We start from the raw sequence: 19,746 nt of genomic DNA, 5'->3' as shown, positions 1-19,746 counted from the left end.
AGTGTGTAATACAGCCTTGCGTGCTAGATGCTTGCATAGACCTCACTGTGCTTGTAGGGTTTCCCGATAGTGTCGAAAATGAAAAACACACCGTGCTCAGTCTGTGTGAGAGGAGGATCATGCTAAAACCCCAGAGCATTTACTCGTGGCGTTGGGAAAGCCGTAGGTTAGTTTAGATCTCTGGAGCTCTTACAAGGGGGCTGACAGAAGCTTTGTAATGAGCCCCAAGCCCTTTTGTCTCCTTGCATAATTCCAAGATTTCACAAAACAGATTGAAAGAGGCTTCCATAGCCCAGCTGAAATTTATTTAAATGTAATCGGAACATTTGAATCTGTCCTAGCACCATCCATGCGCTCGGGCGGCCGGCGGCCTGAATAGGTCCCTTCATGACTGGAGCGGGGTCCCGCTAATGAGCAGCCTGCCCGCCCGGGCCGTGAATCAGCGAGGAGAGCTGAGGCCGGAGCGTGGTGGTGCTGACAAAGCCCTCATTAGTCAGCTGCTTCTCGGTGATGACATTTTGATTATCAGCCGGATGGATCATGGCTATGAATGGCTGAAGCGACCAAGTGAAAAAGCGGCCTGGTTTTTGTGCGTGTGGCTGGAGCGCGTCGTGGTGACGGTGGGCGCCTGTGCTGGAAGGACGAGGCCTTGTCTCCAGCCACGTTGGGCTCCCCTGGAGCCCTGGGAAAGGTTTCTCCCCACGTACATGTCCATTAGAGAGGCATTGTGCTCCTCTCCCTTTCTGACTGATGTTTTCCCTTACGTGCTGGAAAGGATTTTTGTGCTTTCTTCTGAATTGGGGTAGGGATGGATCTGAAGCAGTCCCCCAGTTCTTCCTGGCTCATGAAGCTGCTGAATTTCGAAGCACACAGCTCTGCACAGAGGTGCTTGGCTCCCATGTGGGTGCTGAGCGGGCACCGGGCTCTGAGCACACAGCGTGGCTCTCCCCAGGCTGGAATCAGAGGGAGGGGTGGGCTGGCAGAAGCAGATCAGATTAATTACGTGTAAATCTGGTAACTCGGGGCATAGCAGGTGGAAATACCTATAAAACAACTCATCAGCACATCCCAAAGGCAGTGGTTTGCAGCTGGAAAGTGGCATATGTGCTTTGCTTGGGGTCTTGTGCTGCCAGTTCATTCACAAAAACACAACGTGAAATCCCAAGAGATCTTGGGGAAAGCAGTTGGGCAGTCCTCCTCCTCCTCCTCCTCCTCATTGTGGGGTCTGCGACCCACTGGTGTAAATGCTGAGCACAGCATTTTATAGATCCACAGACAAACACCCACCAAGAGTTACGAACAGCCTGCTGGCTGGCTGTGCAGAGCTGTGACTGCGAAGATGATGTTTAGCCCAGTACACAGATAACCTGCTACAGATAATTCAGGAGCCTTTTCACCATAACACCACAGTGCCTCCAAAGTCAGGCCAAATCCAATAAATTTGCCAAAAGCACAAGTTCTGTGAGCTGTTGAAGCAGTTTGCTCCAAGCGAGAACCGATGGTGTCCAGCACATCCCAGGCTCAGCCTAAATTGATTCATGGTAATAAAAGGAACTAATTCAGCAGTATCACAGTGGGGATGGAAACCGAAATGCTGAATGCTCTGCTTCCCCTACCTGTCCCTGCGTACTATATATGAAGTTTTCGATGTTGTCCATCACATGTTGCAAAGAATGACTCACGGCTTTCAAAGGAAAGCATCCAGATGTAACTAGAGAAATTTAATTATGGATTCTGTGTGTTCATTTGAAAATATTTTTTTTTCTCTAAGGGAAAAAAGATGTTGAGCAAAAAATACTATATTTAGAACAGAACGTACTTACTAAAATCATAGCTGTACCAACAGATAAATAAACATAAACTAGTAGCATGAACCATTAATGAAAGATAAATCGTATGAAGGGAAATGACAAATGTTTACAGTTTTGGCAGGATTTAAAACAGGGCATGTCTCCTTATATACAGCAACTGTTTTAACAGCTGCTTTTTTTTCCCCTCCCCTAAATTATTTCAGGTTTTTGAGTCATGATGCAAGAATCTGGGACTGAGACAAAAAGTAACGGTTCAGCCATTCAGAATGGAGCGAGCGGTGGCAACCATTTACTAGAGTGCAGCCTACGGGAAGTGAGATCAAACGGCGAGACACCTTCAGTTGAAATTGGGGCTGCAGATTTAACACATCTTCAGCAACAGCAGGTACTGTAAGACATATTACAATTTTCCTACTTCCAGAAAAAGCATGAAGCATTTAACCCCCTCCCCACCCCCAAATCCTTCACGTTTGCCAGTCAGAGGATGCTTTCAGGACCTGCCTACAACATTCTGTACATTTTTTGTCTGTAGAGGATTGCGATCGCAATGTAAAGAGAAATGTTAGACTTTCTTTTTTTTTCCAGAGTTCTTTTTAAATCATTCCCTGGCAATACCCAAAGATCAGGGCCTGAGTGTGTTGAGTCTGGTGGCAGCGATTGGGTGAACCGCTGTATACAAATAACTGGTTTCCAAAATATGTCACTGGGTGGAAAATACACTAATGCTCAGTTTTGTTTTTGCAACAATTTTTAATATAACCTAGCAACCTCTATCAACAGAATGTTTTCTATTAGCGAGAAACGCTGTGGAGGTATCTGCTGTGGCAAAACTTTGGAGTAAATAAATAAATAAAGCGCGCGTCAGGGCTCTCTCCAATTCAGAAGAATCGCAACAAAATTGTGCCTTAGCCTTTCCCTTTGTATTGTAATTAGTGTATTTTCTGGGAAGTGACTACGTTCACCAGTGTGAATTATCCGTATAATACATTTTGTCCTTTTTCTTTCCTCTGATAAAATTTTGCAACTCTCTCAGGAAATTTTACGCTGGAGTGCTGGGCATGTATCATTAACGTGTTTGGGAACAAAGGCTGCAGGAGAGCTGTCGTGAATACACTTAGGCCTACCCCTCACTTCTCTAATGCAATAAGCATTCTTCAAACCTTTTAAATAAGCGATTGGCAGCTGGTTAAGGCTCCCCTAAGTGTACAGTGATCTTTTTAGCAGGTTGTTGTGGAGAAGAAAAACCTGCACTCAAAAACAAAGCAAACTGCGGGCTTGTGGAGGAGCCAGGGTCCCCGTTTGCCAACCTGAAACAGAAAGCTGCCGTAATTAAACAAGTCAGAAACATGGATGATATTAAATGCATAGATTTGGGTTGTTTCAATCATTTTCATCCTACAGGTTTTTACTTGAAGTGAGAATACCATCAGTGAGAAAATCACAGCCATGCTGAATTCATTACTGCAGTAGTCACACAAAACCACGGATAAAATTTCAATAACTGCAGGCCACAGTTGAGTAAACAGTTGCACTGAAACTTAATTCCTGTTGACTTTTCCCTCATTCTTCGCCAGGGGCACATTCTGATTCGTAGTGCAAAGACAACAGGGGTTACAGCTTTGATTAATATAGGACAGTGGAAGAGGATTGGAACAGTAAAATATGTTCAGCACAAAGGTCTCTCCTTAAAAAGGCTTCATATCAAAACGAGTTAATTACACTGCCTTTTCCATAGGAGCACTATGGAATTTTCCAGCAGCGCTGCTCCCTGCCCGCTCCGAGCAGAGAGGAGCCGAGGGAGCACCCGGGCACGCTGCGGGGCACGGCCCAGCACAGCCCTCTGCTTCGTCCCTCCTGCTCCCAGCTGCTTTCCATAGCCACCCAGAGGGCTCTCACTGCCTTCCACCCCGTTGTGGCATTCACCAGCCGCCCATTTGGTTAAAGAGGGGCAGAGATTCCTTCCCAAACGGGTCCTCAGCCCTGCCCTGGTGCCCGGCACAGCTGGGGCAGGGCTGCCTGCAGTGGGCTCCGTGTGTCGCCCCCAGTTTATTTCTCCTCAGCCAGCACAACAAACGTGTTTGCTTAGCTCGCTTTCCTCCAAGTGCTTAAAAGACCTTTATGTTCTGCGTTTCAATTCTGCTCTTAATTGGTTTCGATGACTAACTTTTCCATGGAGTTATCTTTTAAAGAGCAAGTTGATTGCAAAGTTTCAAACACTTATTGAAAAAAAAAGATGACAACAAAAGGGTAACCAGAGCCAGCATAAAAATATCAATCTTTGTGTTTGGAAAATATTTTTAAATGCTGAAAAGAAGAAAAACCCGTTGTTTTCAGACAGCTAATGCAAGCATTTACAGATACACATACAACATGGAGCATAATGTTTAGATGTTTCTCCATATACAACATATGCTCTCAGGTCACTTAACAGAATGCGTTCCACAGAACGCTTCTTCAATACAAATGAATGAGTTCTGAATTAAACAGCTATTTCTTAAGAGCATTTCATTCAAATCTTTTCTTTTTGCCACCTGGCACTTGTTTTGTCTGAAAAAAAAAATCAGCAGCGGGTAGTTTGAGCTCGGCTGTTGTGGGTAGCGATGTACTCCGGGGCTGAGCGGGACTGAGCACTGGGACGTGGGCTCGCAGTGGCTCATCTGAAGCATCTGTGCTGAGTTTTGGTTCGCATTTTTTGGTAAATTTGTGAATTTATGAGAACTAATAGCTTTGTTACTTTGAGAAAGGAAAACAAATGCTTCACATTTTTTAGGAAGTTTTAATGGGTTTACAAACTTGTAAATATTTTAGCATGGAAAACTGTGGAGCACCGCAGATGTTCCTGTGTTGGAAGGAGCAGCACGCGGTGTGAACTCTCTTGTTCTAAGTGCAGGGAGGACTCAGAGGACAAGTATTACTTCTGTGTCATCTCAGGGTGAGTCTGCCATGCAAGAAAACAGAGGGATGCTAAATTATTTCAGTATTTTTGGTCTTCTAAAAGCTACTGTTAAGTTGGGAGTAGCAAATGTGGAGACCAGTTCTTCTAGATATAACAGCACATAGCTCAAGTGGATGTTCATACGAAGATATTTTTCAAAGAGAGTAAAAGCAATACAAGTGGCTTCTCTGGGACAGTGTGTCTGTGGTACAGGTGAATAAACAGAGAGGGGTGTAGGAGAACTCAGTCTGAAAGGGAAGAACTTTCCCATGGTATTTTGGCACCTCCCGAGGGTTGGCGTCTTGCAGGAGTGAATGGGTCACGTCCGAATTTGGTGGAGTGGGCAGGGGTTTGGTGACCTGCCTGGAAAACCTGGAATTGTCATGATGGTCACCCGGGCCATCAGGCTTCCCATAAAGGGACCAGAAATGGGCATTTGGCATGGGGTCAGGCAGCAGGGCGCAGCAGCTTGCTCCCAAGGCACCAGGACCAAGCGACAGGGCTGAAAACGTGGCAACAGGGCTCCAGGCAGCATCAGATGGCTCTCGGGCACCGTGGAAAACCTCTGGGAGGTGCCGAGTGGGTGTCAGAGTCAGCCACGAGTCAGGCTGAGCGAGGGAAGCTGGGACAGAAAGCCTGTAATGAGGGGGTGACGTGCTACCGGGGAGTGATAAACACAGGCTCATGGGGACGAGCTGCCTTTTAACATACATGATCACAGCATTAGTTGCTTCAGTGGTTTCTGACGTCTGCTCTAATAGAAGGCTTGATACCTCAGTTCTAGTCGGTTCTCTTTTTTTCAGTTTATAAAATATTATTTATTATGATTTATTTGTATCCTTGGGACTATTCATTAAAGTGTTCTTCATGTTGTTAGAGAAATAAGAATGAGAACTGAACAAAGGGGATGATTATCAAGTTGAATTCTGATGTAGAGCAGCAAGACACCAAATGCTGCGTTGCTCGGTGGCAGAAATGCAAACCTCTCCACATCAATAGCGAGATCCACTTTGATACCCCCGCTTCAAGTACTGCCCCGCGAGTATATAACTCGGTATCTTTTGTCTAATCCAGAATGCTTTTGAACTTTTAGGAGGTATGACTTTAATAGTAATTTGTTGACAGATTAGCTACAGAGATTGCAAAGAGTTTATTTTGCAGAACTGGCAGGCTCGTATCAGTGTTCTCTCAAGGAAAAAAACACACATTGCTGTTTTGCAATTGCTTGCATTTATTGACAACCTGCGCTGAGCAGGCAGAATTGGAATGTTTGTATAATGTAAACCTATAGCTTGTCTGATGAAGTGTAGTGTACTCTTAGGTGGTGCATAGATTGCTTGATAAAAAGGGTTACAAGGTGACTGTGTTTATGACAAACTGGAACAGCAATAGAAATGCAACTGGTACAAGAAGGAAGTTTATATAAAGAATTGTAGGGAAGTTTCTTTTCTTCGCTTTTGTCTTTGAGCTGAACTGCACTGCAATTATGAAGTGTCGTTTTGAACTTTCAGAAGAGCTTAGACAAACACCGTTTTTGCTCTGTATGCACAAAGTAAGGAAAGTTTTTTTTCTTGAAAAAAAAAATAGATGGCATTACGTACAATTTTAGTGCATCCTGTTAAGTATTTTTTACTCTTTTATTCATTGAATGCATATAAATGAAAAATTCAGTGCTGTTCATGTACAGGAGACAAAAAGAGCATTTCATAGACATCAAAAATCCGGGCTAGGTTCTGGTGTCTGTACCAAAGCCAAAACCTTCTTCTCGATTAGTCTCACTGACGGTAGTTGCAGTGTGTGTGGTATCAATGTGAAGATGTCACGGTTTGGCCCTTTAGCAGTAGATGTTTTGCGAAATGTTGAGCTGTGAAGTGTTAGATTGAAGAAAGCAAACTCCAGGGGGAATATGTGGTTTCTTCAGATTTTGTTCATGTCCAAGGAGGAGGAGAAAGTACGAGAAACGGAGGGTTTGGCGTATTGTTGAGAGGCTGCTTTAATTGGGTAGATCAAAAAGAAGATAAGCCTGGAAAGAATTCTGAATGTATCACAGTATAAATTAAAGTAATGCTATGATATTATTTTAAATAAGTTGCTGAGCTTCATCTTATTTCAGAAAACCCGTGGGGAAGGGTTACAAGCTGCATCAGGAGTTTTATGGTCCCATTGATCATGATGTGGACTTATCTCTTCAGAACAAAACTGCTAAACCAGATCCTAGATAAAGTCTTTGTTTCATATTGACATAACTGGGTTAGACCAAATTTGTTTGTTAGACTTTAAGGGAGCGTCCATGTTGAGTCATTTTGTCCAAAGAGACATAAAGCCTAATTATTAAACTGCTGTTGCTATCGAAGGAGCCATTTGGGAGGGTCGTTTAAACTGCATCCAGGTTATTGGGAACGGGTCTGATTTTGTGTTGTAGCACACTGATAATCGATGATCCCAGCGTCGTGAAAAGACTGCTGCATTTGTGGGGCTTGTGCTGTTTCATCAGAGAACGTGAAAAAGAAGTTTATGCTCCTGGTAACTTGGTGTTTTTATCGTGCAGACTTTTCCCTCAAGTTCTCCGATCTCCCAACATTGAACAGAAGGTGACATGATGTCTTTTTAGTCATTCAAATCTAATAACTTTTAATCTGAAGGTTAAGTAGTGAGATATAAACTAAGAGATGATAATATCAATTTTATGTTCACTGAAGGGCACAATATACCTCTTTCTAGTAGAGGGAAAATTGTGCGTAAAATGTCTTTTGCTTTTCAATGGAAAAGCTGTGGCTCTGAGAGCTTAGGAATGAAGCTGCGCTGGAAAAATTAAATAAGTTTTAACGTAGGCTGGCTACCTTGCCTGGATTTTAGAATCAATGATTTTTTTCCTTAATAATTCAATTTTTAGATCTCTTGTCAATGAACCATGCTGAGAACATTTCATGCGGCGTTCTCTATCCTCGCTATTACTAATGCCTTTGTTATAACTACTTATTGACATCAACAAGCCTTGAATCTTCTCTAAGTGCTGAAGGGTAAGGGGAAACTACCACTTTGTAGCACTTGCTGAGATACGTTTTTTTTGCCCTGGTTTTGTTTTATTTTGCTTCTAAGGTCTTTTACAAATAACCGCATAAATCTTGAGTCCTCAGAGCACCTTGACATTGGCACCCAGGGCTCTGCAGTCGTGTGTGCGTGTACAAGCATGTACCTGCAGAAGCCGGGCCCTTAGACATGAATCCACCTGGGTTATGTGCACATCCAAACCTTCAGACCGGGGATGTCTATTTCTGTATTTATTTATTTATTTTTTCTACAATAGTTGCTTTTACTGGTAACTTAAAGTCATGTAGTAATTGCTTAGGTTTCTGCGGGCTCTTTGAAGAGCTGTAGCTTCTGAAATATGTTTGCTGGTTTGTTTTTTAACCTTGCATCTCATGCAAAAAATCAGCAATGGTATGTTTGTTCCCAGCTGTTTTCGTAGGTGTGCTCCCTGCCCCTGTATTTGCTTATGCTTACTCATAAGCAAAAAAGTTACACATTCAGGAGTTCTGTTTAGGGAAGCTGCACAAAGGAATGCTTCAAAGCTTTTAACCAGCACATGTGCCTGCTGAGAAAGACGTTCAGTAGACACCAGCTACAAATTAAAAGTCTGTTTCTAATAATTGATGTTATTTAAATTATTGGAGGCTGTTCCTCCTCCACTGATCTTCAGGCTTAGGGGTTATCTAACAAACAGTGCAACCAGCCCTGTGGTACGGCGAGCTTAAACAGCAGTGTGCCTCTTAAGGTGACAAGAAGACTTTAATTCGCACAAAACTTCCCTGTTGGGGCCGTGATGTCGCAAGATGCTAAAGCATATTCCTAAATACGGGCACATCGGTCGCCGTAGTGAGGTCACCGGGTACGTCGCATGCCTGTAAACCCAGGAATGTGCTCGAGTACCTTGCTGAATTAAGGTTTAATTAATTGCCAACTAACAAGAAGTTGCATGCATTGCTGGCATTTTAAAAGTAATTCAGCTTTATTTGGGAACATGAGTTGTGTGCAGGGGATTGCTCGGCAGTGCCTTACGAGCAGAACTGCGCTGATTTTCACTGGTGGGGCTGTTGGTTTTGGTGGAGTTTTGTCTGACTCGAATAGATGTAAATGAGAGCTGAATGAAGCGCCACGGTTCCCTCTGTTACGTTCTTTATCCTGTGGAGCTTCATCGGGTATCACAGCAAGTGAAAAGAATATCAGCAGTGCTGCTGTAATTTATAACAGCAATGTTGTAAATAAAGATTGGGATTCAAAGGAAAACGCAAAACTCGTGAATACTCTTCATGAGTTTATTTAACTGCATAGCACCCCATTAATTAAAAAAAATTAGCAGAAGGTAATTTTTGGATGCTGAGTGTAAACAGCGACATTCTCTAATGACAGTTTTGCAGGATGAGTGTTGCTTGTTTTGTTGCTTCGTTCTGCGTTTGTTAGCCAGGCTCACTGCATTTTCAAAACAAAATGTATTTGCAACCTGTTTTAAATCGTGCAAATATACCTTTTTTCCCCCTATAAAAGCCATGTATCATATCTGTAGAGTGTCTGTAAAGTCAGTGTCATGTGTCAGACATTTCTGAAGCCTGGGGCCAGTGCCAGCTTTATTACAAGTTGGGGTTTTCAATTTATTTTTAATCATATTTCTTCTTTTTCTTTTAAGATTTTTTTTTTTTCTGGGCTCCTGCAAGTAAGGCTTGTAAAGAGAAGGCAGGGGAGAGTTTGGGTATTTAATCTATCTGGCAACGTGTTGCAAAACTCATCAGCACAATCCTCCCATTCGCCCCCAGCCCTCAGTGGAGGTGCATGCTCTCGGGCGCATGGAGGAGAGTGATGCAAGACGTGGGTATAATTCCTTGTGTTCTGTGTGCTGACACGATCTTGATTCTCATTTAGTGATCGTAAAGGGTTGAGGGCTGGGGTTGTTACAGGCAGGAACATCGCCGGACATACGGGTGCTCAGAAGACGCTTGCATGCTTGGAGATGGGTTAGTTTTGCTTGATAAAGAATTGTATTTCCCATTTTGGGTAGCCTCCTTTGATCAAGCTTCAAGGCTGAACTAATTCTTAGGGGCTTGTTTTGGGCCCTCCTACCCTATTAGAGGAAATAAGCATGCTTTTGAAAGGATTTTGTTCTTTTCTAGCAAGAGACATCATTATTGAGGGGCACGACACAAATGTTTCAAATTTGGAGATGCAGAGCAAGGTCACAGTTTGCCTCCAGAATCTGAAGTAATCAGGATTTTATTTCAGATAAAACCTCTGGGGCTGATACTTAAAAAACACAACTTTTAACTGGCATTACGCAATTTGCTATGGGTTGCTTAGCCAAATATTTGTGTATGGGGCTTTTTTTCTTTTTTTTTCTTTTTTTTTTTTCAAAGACTTGCCAAAGTTCAGGTGGGATTTCAGGCTTTAACAAACTCTACCTGGAAATTAAATGCAGGAAAGGAAGGGCAAAAAAGTCTTGCCTGCTTGAATTAAAGTGATCACAAGCTAAAGGAATGTGGTAGTTGCTAATGCGGTCGGATGAAGTTTTCCTTAAAATTTCCTTTTTGTTATCACTGTTAGCAAAAAAAAAAAAAAAAAAAAAAAAAAGCCAGGAAAGAGCTAGCATAATGCAGTAGGCCCACTGACTGTCTGACACTCCTGCTTTTTACTCCTGATTTTAATAATCAGGCAGGTGTGTGCTGAAAAACTGGGAGGCTCCGAAGGCAGAGGGTGGCTCGTCCCTGGTACCTGGTGCCATCCGTAACCAGCAGCAGCCCCACGCCTCTGGGCTTTGGCTGCTCTCGCAGGTACGAAGCTATAGGGCACTTGTGTTTTTAAACCATCATCATTTCAGAGTTTTGTTTCCACATAATTAAGTGATTCATTGGAGGAGAAAGGTCAGATAGATGCAGGGAAGGATAAATGGGGCTGGTTGGGGAGCAGTGGGACCCAGTGGCCAGCAGGAACAGCGATAACTACAACGGGATGGAGATCTTGTGCATGGCAGAGCTTCTGTAGGTGGTCTCAGCAGTCCCCAGGAGACTTCTTCTGGTGTCTGCTTAAAGGGTGTGTTGGATACAAATTTGATCTTTCCTAGGAAAAGCTCTGTTTGGGGTAGAGCGGCTGTTGTGGTACAACAAAGTAATGGTATACATTGTGTACCCGCTCCTGTGCTGTGCCAGTCCTCTTACAGCTCAGAGAAGGACAGGTGTGCATGGACAGCATCTGCTGGAGACTTTGTTGAAAAGCCTACAACATTTGTGACGACAAGGCTGGATAAGGCCCTGCTCTCTCTGTCGTTACTAATCATACCCTCGCCGGCGGTGTTTTGCTTGGTAGGTTTCGTCCTGCGGTGCATAAAACCTCCCAGCGGCCGGCAGAGCTGGCCGTGGCACTGGGCTGGGGGAGAAATGCTTTCTGTGCAGTCCCGGGGAGCATTCCTTGCAGCTCAGCCCCACTAACCCTGCCTTCTCCTGCCCGCCTATCCAGAATTACTCTCTCTGAGTAGGTGTGCTGGTTTCTTCCCAGCCGTCGTTCCAGACTTGTTACTTGGGTAGCAGAAGGTTAGGGAAAAGGGGCTGCTTCCCCTAGCTCCAGTGCTATATTACAGGTCCTAAAGAAAAACCCTCCAAGCCAGTAAACAACAAAAAGCAGGCTTATCTTTTATGGTGTTCCTGAAACAAATGTAGGGTTATAACAGTAAAGCAGGTTTTATTAAATCTAGGCGTGAATCCATATCGAAGAACTAATCCACTGCCTCCTTTCGGTTTCTTGTCTTTTTAATTAGTGCTGGCAACGGGATTGTTAGCTTTTAAGGTACGGTAAATACGAGCCTGTTAATATTATTGAACGCAACACTCAGCAAGGTGCAGGCAGGGCTGGTAACTGTCGGTATTTTATGGAGAAGCTAAAAGCAGGCTGTTTGCTGACTGACAAATCTTCCTGTACAGCACACGGAGGTGACACCCCGATGGCTCAATGTCCCCCGGCACACGGAGCATCCATCCTGGGTGGGTGGCACAGGACCCCCTGTGCACCAGCCCAGCCTCACCGGGCAGGCCCGAGCCCCTTTCGCCCAGCGTGGCAAGGTTTGGGAAGTTGAAATAGTTCCTTCTTTTCCTTGAGAACTGATTCACCAATTCCTGCAATTAATGAGGAGGTTTTTTGAAGTGTTTTACACTTGGTTCCAGCCTTTTAACTTGGGCAAGGACTGGATTATAGGGGTTTAGCAGTGATTAGCTCTGTTTACAGTATTTTCTTTGCTCTGAAAGGTATGGTGTTTGCTTTGCAGAGGGGTTTTATTTTTCAGAGTTCCCGTTGACCACCTGCTTTTTTTTTCTTAATTGATTACAAGGACAATTGCTCGGCATAATAAAGAAAAGATATGGTCTACCAAGGCTGTGTCATAAGGCCTGCATGTCAAAGATTCATAGTGCTAGCAGAAATACGGGCCTCTCCCTGGGGGCAGGGAAGTGTGTGCCGTGTTCCCCTCTGGGGATCCTTCCCAGGGCACCAAGAGCCCACGGCAGGAACTGTCCCAGCAGTGACGGCCTCACTGGGGGCAGTGGCGACATCTCAAATCAGGGCAGGGTCTTCCATCAGGATGCTTCTTCCCAATGCCTGACCAAATGCTTATCCTGCAGGTAAACCCTCTGACCTCCTGTGGAGCCTGGAACAGGCCTGTGAGCAGGTCATCTCCTTCCTCTTTACAGCAGCCTTTTTCACATCACAGCATCTGAATGCTGTTTGTGCACTCCATCTCCTCAGAACCTCAGCAGTCCTAGCTCTGGCCATGTAACTTGTGTTTTCCAGACCTGTGATCATTCTGGTCACTGTCCTCTGGGCTCTGCAGGCAGTGTGTGTTCCTCTTGACTTGTGGTGCTCAGATGACACGATCCTCCAGCTGACCTCTTGCTGCAACAAGTGGAGACAACAAATTTCCCGGTGCCTGACTTGCAGGCGATGCTCCTGTTTATGCCTCTGACTGTGGTGCATGCTATTTTTGCAGCAGCATGACCCTGTTGACTCATGTTCAACTTGTGATCCACTGTAATCCCTAGACTTCTTTTTTCCTGAAGAAGTGCTGTGTAATTAGTTGTTTTCCCTGCTGCATTTGCAAAGTTTGGGTATTCCAGCTGAATTGCAGCACCGTAGATTCATCTTTACTAAGTGCCATCCCGTTTTTTACTGACAGTTACTCCACTTTCTCTACTTTGTCCTGGATCATCAGCCAGCCAGCTCTTTGCTTCCAGGCTCTTTGCAGCTATTGCACCAATTAACTACACTAATGAAAACTGAGATTGTAGGAATTTCATTAGCTATGTAGTTCATCCCACCCAAACTTCAAGCAGTTGCAGGTAAGAAGTGTTTGCAGGGACTCAAAAAATCTAAAATTTGAGATCTCAGTTACCAGGTTCTCTTGGTGGCAGCTCAAACAGGATTTGGGTAAAAGGCGTGCAGCAGGAGGGATGTGCCCGGAGAGCCCTCACAGTAGCCCATCCCTCTTCCTTCTACATGTGTGTCTGTCTCGTTTCATCGATTGGTTCTTCCAGAAGCACGATCTTAGCCCAAGGAAGTCTCTCTTCTGTTGTTTTCAGGCCAGAATCTGGTCTCAGCTGTCTATCTTTACCACACATCGTGTCCCTCCATCTTCCCCGTCTTGTATCAGATTGTCCTTGGAGCAAAAGATGAGCAAATGAGTGTGTCTTCCCGTTTAATTGCATATGTCAATGATAAATCTTCTGAGAAGACTCGAGCCACATGTTTCTGGGTTAGGCTGCCTCTCTGTCTGCATCCTGCTCCCTGTCCTTCGGCAGTCGCTAAAATCTGAAGGACAGAGCAGGAGTAAAGGTGTGTGTGTGCTTAAAAACCCATTTCGTGTTCAGAGCACAGAGGCCAGGCAGAACCCCCCGATAACAACTGCCATAACCCTGCCTCTGTCGTTTGGAGGCCACCGCTCCTGCCTTTGCCAAGTCTCTGTCGTCCACAAGACAAGACATCTGCAGTGCATTTGTTTAAAGCAGGGAGATGACAGGCGCTGAAACAGATGTTGGAAAACAGAGCAGCGAAAGGCCTGCGCTGAGCGAGGAGCCCGTCGGGTCTGAGCTGTTTGATGCTGATGGCAGCGTGAGCTGACTGCTGCTGCAGAGCAGGGAGATCCCTCAGGTAGGAGATGTGCTTGGCCAACACGTGGGGCTCCTTTGTCACCGTGCCTTTTCAGGTGTGCCTGGGGAGAGCACAGGGAACGGGATCATCGCTCAGCCCCCCTTAGATGGGTAAATGCTCTTGTTTCTCCGGGCTGAATTGATTCCTAGTTAGGGCCTGAACCATTGGAAAGCATCAAGGGCTTGGCTTGGCATCCGACAGCCAGGATCACTCATTAGTTTGAATGAAAAGCCTCTGTGCAGGCGTTATCAAAGCTGCGGAGAGCTTTGCCGTGATCAACATAAAACAATGTTCCACCTGGAACCTCTGCACCACGTTGCCATATAAAAGCAGCTAATGTCCTGTGGTCCTTGGTATATGAAGCCATTCAGGTTTATCACGAGCTGACAAATTGTGCTTTGACAGCAAAGATCCCTCTTGTACCTGCTCTCGTGCTCCCTAAGACCAGCTTTGCACCTTCTCCGATCTTGTCTTTGGGAGCTGATCTCACGCTGGGAAGATGCAGCTGGTGTTAAACGAGCTCGTGGGGCTGGGGCCATTTACCTGTTGGTAACCTCGGGCAGGAGGCAAACTTGCTGAATGAGGGAGCCCAACTTCAGTTCGTTCAGTCTTGCTGACAGGAGGTGGATGGAAAACCAGCCCCTTCCCGAGGCAAAAATCCTGCTGCGTGGTGGGCAGGGGCTGCCCTCCAGGAGCAGTGTGGGATCGCGGTGTCTAAACAAAGCCACAGCAGCTTTTCAGGAAATCTCTGGCATGCTATCCTGTAACGCGACACGGCTTTTTTTAGTGACACAGCAGCTAGCCGTTGAAGGATTGATCATCTTTCTTGGAGAGGAATGCCAGTTTGTTCCTCTCGAGCCCCTTGAAACCTTCCTATTGAGGATCAGCAGGAGAAAGGCCGACCACTGGCTCGTGGTACTGGCGAGGTCCTTTAAGGCCAGAGACACTCAGGGCAAAGCAACCTCCAGGACGGTGCTGGAGGAAATACTCGAGTGTGTTGCGGATACGCAACAGAATCCTTTGTGTAGATGTTTCTTCAGATTTATGCTCCAAGCATCTCGTTCGGTCCTTGCCATATTTCTGACAGCAATGTTCCCGTGCAGCCGGTCGAGGTGGTGGTTGCATCGCAGTCGTGTCTCGTTGCCGTGCCTCCAGAAGCCCCTCAGGATCTGGAATGCCGAGGCCACAAGTGCTGCCCCTTCCTCCAGGGTTAAGAGGCGTTGAGGCCCCACACTCGGTGCTTTTCCAGACCAGGAGGGGTTCAAGTGCCCTGGTGCACCCCAGGTTTGCAGTGCTGCAGGGCTCAGCAGCACGCCCTTCACACCCGCATGGCACTGCTGATCCTTGCCTTGCATCCAGAGACCACGCTACCACCGCTGCCTTCACGAAGGGGAGCAGGACAGCATTCTCCAGGCTGTCGGAGCTGCTGGCAGCTGTGCTATCTGCTAATGAAAGATTGTTCAGCACAATCACATTTTCATCTTATCCTGGTAGAAGGAAGGCAGGGATATGTGCCTCTTCTTCTAGCCTGTTTTTCTCCATCTGATTTTTCTTTTGTGATGTTACAGGGACAGGCAGTAGGCAGCAACCTTGAAAATCATTACCACCGTGCCCCGGTCTTCACAGGGACTTGAACCATTTACCTAAAGCGTTTTATGAAAGGGCTGGCTCCCATATGTTTGGGTGAAAATCACCGGACTGTGCTGAGCCTCCTTATATCACTCCTGTTTATCCAAGAGGATGAAAGGCGGAATGATGCGGGACACCTGGAGGGATGAAGGGAAGGAGAGCTCCTCTGCGCCTGCCCCGCAGATTCCTTACCTGCCCAGGTCTTGCTGAGCTGCAGATGGACTGCAAAGTTTGCTGCCCAGCCAGAAGAGCCGACAGGCTCCTCTTCTGCCCCCTGCAGCTGCTGCCACCTGCAGAAGCCAGGAGCTGTGTGGACAAATGTTTTCAGGAAGGCTCGGCTGATAGCATCATTTCACAGCTGGCACATGGGGCACTGCGTGTCCCCTCCAGCCGCTTCCACTCCCTCCCCAGATGGGCTTCAGGTCTCTGAAACCACACAGATGCTGTGCAAGTTAACATCTGCCTGGATTTTGAGCTGAACATAGGAGTGGAGGGAAGTAGGGTGTGTAAGGATGGATTTGCTCCTCAAAAATGGGTAAAGAGTGAGGAATTTATTAGGTGTAAAAGACCTGTTGTTATTTAGAAGTGCATTTAGTGTTATTAGAAGCTGGCTTTTGGTGCCTCCAAGGTCATCTGCAGCGCTAGCTTTGGCCTCAGCCTTGTTTCACTTTCCTAGGCTTGGATTTCCCCCGTAGCTGTTTTTCCCCACGCTGTGCAGAGGCTGATCAGGGGAGTAGGTGGGACCCCAATTCTCCGTACCCGTGCCCGGCGGTGGCCCAGGGAAGGCAGAGGGAAGATTTAGGGGTTTTACCACGGTAACTGAAAGCACTGAGTGTCTTGGCTTCTGTGTTTCTTTAGATGAAGCAAAGGGAGAAACCTCCCGGAGTTGGTAACGCAGCACATTCAGGGAGAGGAGTTTTCTGCCCAGGTCCGAGCAGATCGAGTTGAAAGAGGTCAGCGCTGTGCCCCCTGTGAGCAGCGTTTGTTCAGGCCTTAAAACGAGAGATGCGGTGAGCTTGTTGCACTGGGAAATATTAATACATAATTGATCAATAGTAGAAAAGGGCCCTCCCTGTAAATAAACTTCAGTGTAATTAATAGCTCCGTCTTTTCAGTGGCGTGCACGCAAACGAAGCCAGGGATGCAATTAATGTGTCGGGAGCCTGAAGGACATCTGCAGATAAGGGTTAAACAGTCTATTGAAGCTGAACTTGTGAACCTGGTGCAACTGCTAGACTTGTTTGTTTCAATAAAACTTTTGTCTCTGCTGTGTACATATTTTACAGCATGTGTCTCTCATTCTGCAGGAAACACTTAAAGTCAGGTTTTTAATATAATGTTGGTAGCAAAGTATGAAGGACAGAGGAGGTAACAGAGAAGGCAAGTTGCTAATGCAAAAGCAGTGTACTGAAAGTCACTTTTATTTCTTATTTATAATCTACATGCACACTCTGGATAATAGATGACAACGCTCATTCAGTACTTTAACTTCAAAGCAGAGAGAAGGCATGGATGACAGAGCTGGGAGCTGGAACACAAAGGTACTAACAACAAGAGGAAAAATGCCTGTTTACTGGATTGCATTTGTTAGCACGCTGTCTTCAGATATTGTTCCCCCAGGAATAGTGAGAATATGTGCTGCACGAACAATGATTTAACATCTGAAAATGGTACTTAAAGAGTTTTCTGTCTGGTAGTAATGTGATGAAGGCTTCTGAATGGAACCTGGGGACTTCATTTCTTCTATTTATCTATATGTCTCTCTGGTTTTAGTCAGCGGTAATTGCATATTTAACCCCTTAAATAGGTTTAACCCTCTCAGCACCAACTTTTTTTTTTTTTTTTTTTTTGATCTCATGTCTGCTTTTGTTACACTACAGCTGTGCTGCCTGCATTCCTTGCCAAAAAATCAGAAAGACAAAAGGGATTTTGGAGAAGTCGTGGCCAGGGAAGTGCATCGAGAATAATGCCAGGCTCCACCTCTGTTGCTCCCTTTTCCTCTTCTTCCTTTTTTAAGGAAAGCAGTAGATAATAGCAACCGAGGAAAGTGTTTTAATGGGATTCAGTACAGCTGGGAGCCTTATAGCGGAGAATGAGAGCAAGAAAGAGAGCCGTAATGAGGGGGGAAGTAGCAGATAGGGCAGTAAATCAACAGTATAAATTTGCTGCTTACTTCAGCACTCTACTTCTTTGCATCTTTCTCAATTAGCACTTGTTCTGGGGGGCTTGCTTAATAGCTTATGTGAAACAAATATTAACATAAATTGTTTAATTATATCAAAATCTCGAATTCCTCCAAGACGAAAAATTGTTTTTAGCTATGAGTACATCTGCAATAAAACACTATCTAGTTAAAGTAAACGAGCTCTAAGGAAAGCCATAAGATTGTAGCCGAGCTACTTTTACAGTTTATTTTCATGGTATTTAAATTATGATACCAGTGGGTATTTTTAATTAGTGCCTCTTTAAAGTGTGCACTTGTCTACATAAGCCATTTTGGCAAATTTGACTCATTCATACAGTGGTTGCTGTAAAAGAGGCCAGCACAGCCTGCAGGAATTGGAATTAAAAGTTTCTGCAAGCTGTTGTCGACATGACCACATCTCATTAACTTAAAAAATGGAGATTATTTGCCTGAAAGCTTGATTTGACTAACAGTAATCAAATATTAGACTCAGTGGAGAAGGAGGAGGGAAAAAACAGCTTCGCTGTTGTGATCTATATCCTTAAGTGTTGTTTGGTTCACTTTAAATAGCGATGTCATATTTCTGCTGTGACAAACATAACAGGGGAAAAAATAATAAGACATATGGCTTTGTGAATAATCCAGGGTTAGTTCTATTTTACATTCTGACACAACTATTTACCAAGTTTACTGAAGATAAATATAATTTCTCTGATGATTCCAACAATAAGAAGTCAGAATTAATTATCCTGAGTAGTTTTGACTGAATTATCCAAGTTTAAATACTGGAAATTGCTTATATCTCATGATGATCTTTATCAGCTGTTAAATAGGCATGAACCTTAAATTTGTACCCTGGAATCATTTAATTGTTTGAACAAAATCCATGAGGAGGTAGGCTGCAAAATTTTGCATAAAATCAACCGAAATAGAGAAGCGCCTTTCTTATCTTGTGAATCCTTTGAGTGGCTTGTTAAACGAAATAGCCGAGGACAAAAAAGCAACAATTAAGGTACGGGAGGAGGAAAATCAAAATAGCTGGTGCTCGGGAGGGTAGTAGAGTCAGAACTGGGCATTATGTGCCGGTGTGTTTTCCTGCTAAGCAAAGGACAATGTCATACCTAGATGGAAGCTGTGGCACACGTTATTAAAAAAAAGGGGGCAGTTAAACAAAAGAAGATAAAGTCTTGTGCCTTTTTATGTCTTTGAACTGAGAACATGTGCTGCATTTTACTAAAGGAACATGAGCCTTGAATGTAAGTAACTGGTTTTTGCATTAGGTACTCCCTGGAGGTAGCAGAAAAATATCATGTCCCTGCATGAAATGCGAATGTGAAATCTACCAGAAAGAAATATTTATGACCATTTTATGCTTGATTAGACTTGGATGACATCTGTTAGAAGACAGGGACTGGACAAAGAGAGAGACGCTCGGGGGCAAATGTTAACAGAGTTGTTTAGATGATGCTGGGGCAGGAGCGTCCATTTACTGCCAGGCAAAACATAGGAATTGTGTTAGCGAGAGTGCAGCTGACAAGAATTCGCTGTGATGGAGACACTGTAAACTGACTGGCTGCAATAGTAAAATGCAGCTGTTGATATTCACCGCACTGCCACGATTTATGGGCAGGTATCTCGGCTAAACACAGATACTGTAACTTCCAGGGAGCAGATGCATTAACAAAGTTATATAAATGTGAGTCAGCTATAAAAAATCGACATCTTCACTTTTTCAAGTTGTTATTCCACCAGGCTGCACATAGACTTGGAAGGACTTTCCAAGAAAAAAAGCTGGATTTTCTTTTTATTTTCTTGAAGCCTCTGCAGAACAGACTGCTCCGAAGCAATCAACCTGGTTGTTTACTTTCCCCTCCCAGCTTTATCGCTGGGGCTTTTCCCCATGCCAGCTCGGATCCTGCTCTTTTCCCAGTGAAAATCCTGGGTCCTGTGCTGCTGCTGCCCCAACCGGGGGCACCGAGCTCGCCGCCAAAAGCAGCGTGGGTGCCAGC

At 44.9% G+C, this 19,746-nt stretch overlaps 1 protein-coding gene across 1 annotated transcript in view; it reads left to right on the top strand.

Moving 5' to 3' along the window:
* FOXP1 (forkhead box P1) overlaps positions 1-19,746 on the top strand; it is a 320,759-nt gene that overhangs the window by 162,109 nt on the left and 138,904 nt on the right. Inside the window, exon 3 of the mRNA XM_084292461.1 lies at positions 2,015-2,196. Coding sequence (XP_084148587.1) covers positions 2,026-2,196 — 171 coding nt within the window. The 5' untranslated portion in view covers positions 2,015-2,025. The remainder of the gene's footprint in view (positions 1-2,014; positions 2,197-19,746) is intronic.

Source organism: Netta rufina, assembly GCF_964035555.1.
Source record: "Netta rufina genome assembly, chromosome: 10".
Lineage (NCBI taxonomy): Eukaryota > Metazoa > Chordata > Aves > Anseriformes > Anatidae > Netta > Netta rufina.
This window is presented reverse-complemented; position numbering and strand designations above follow the sequence as displayed.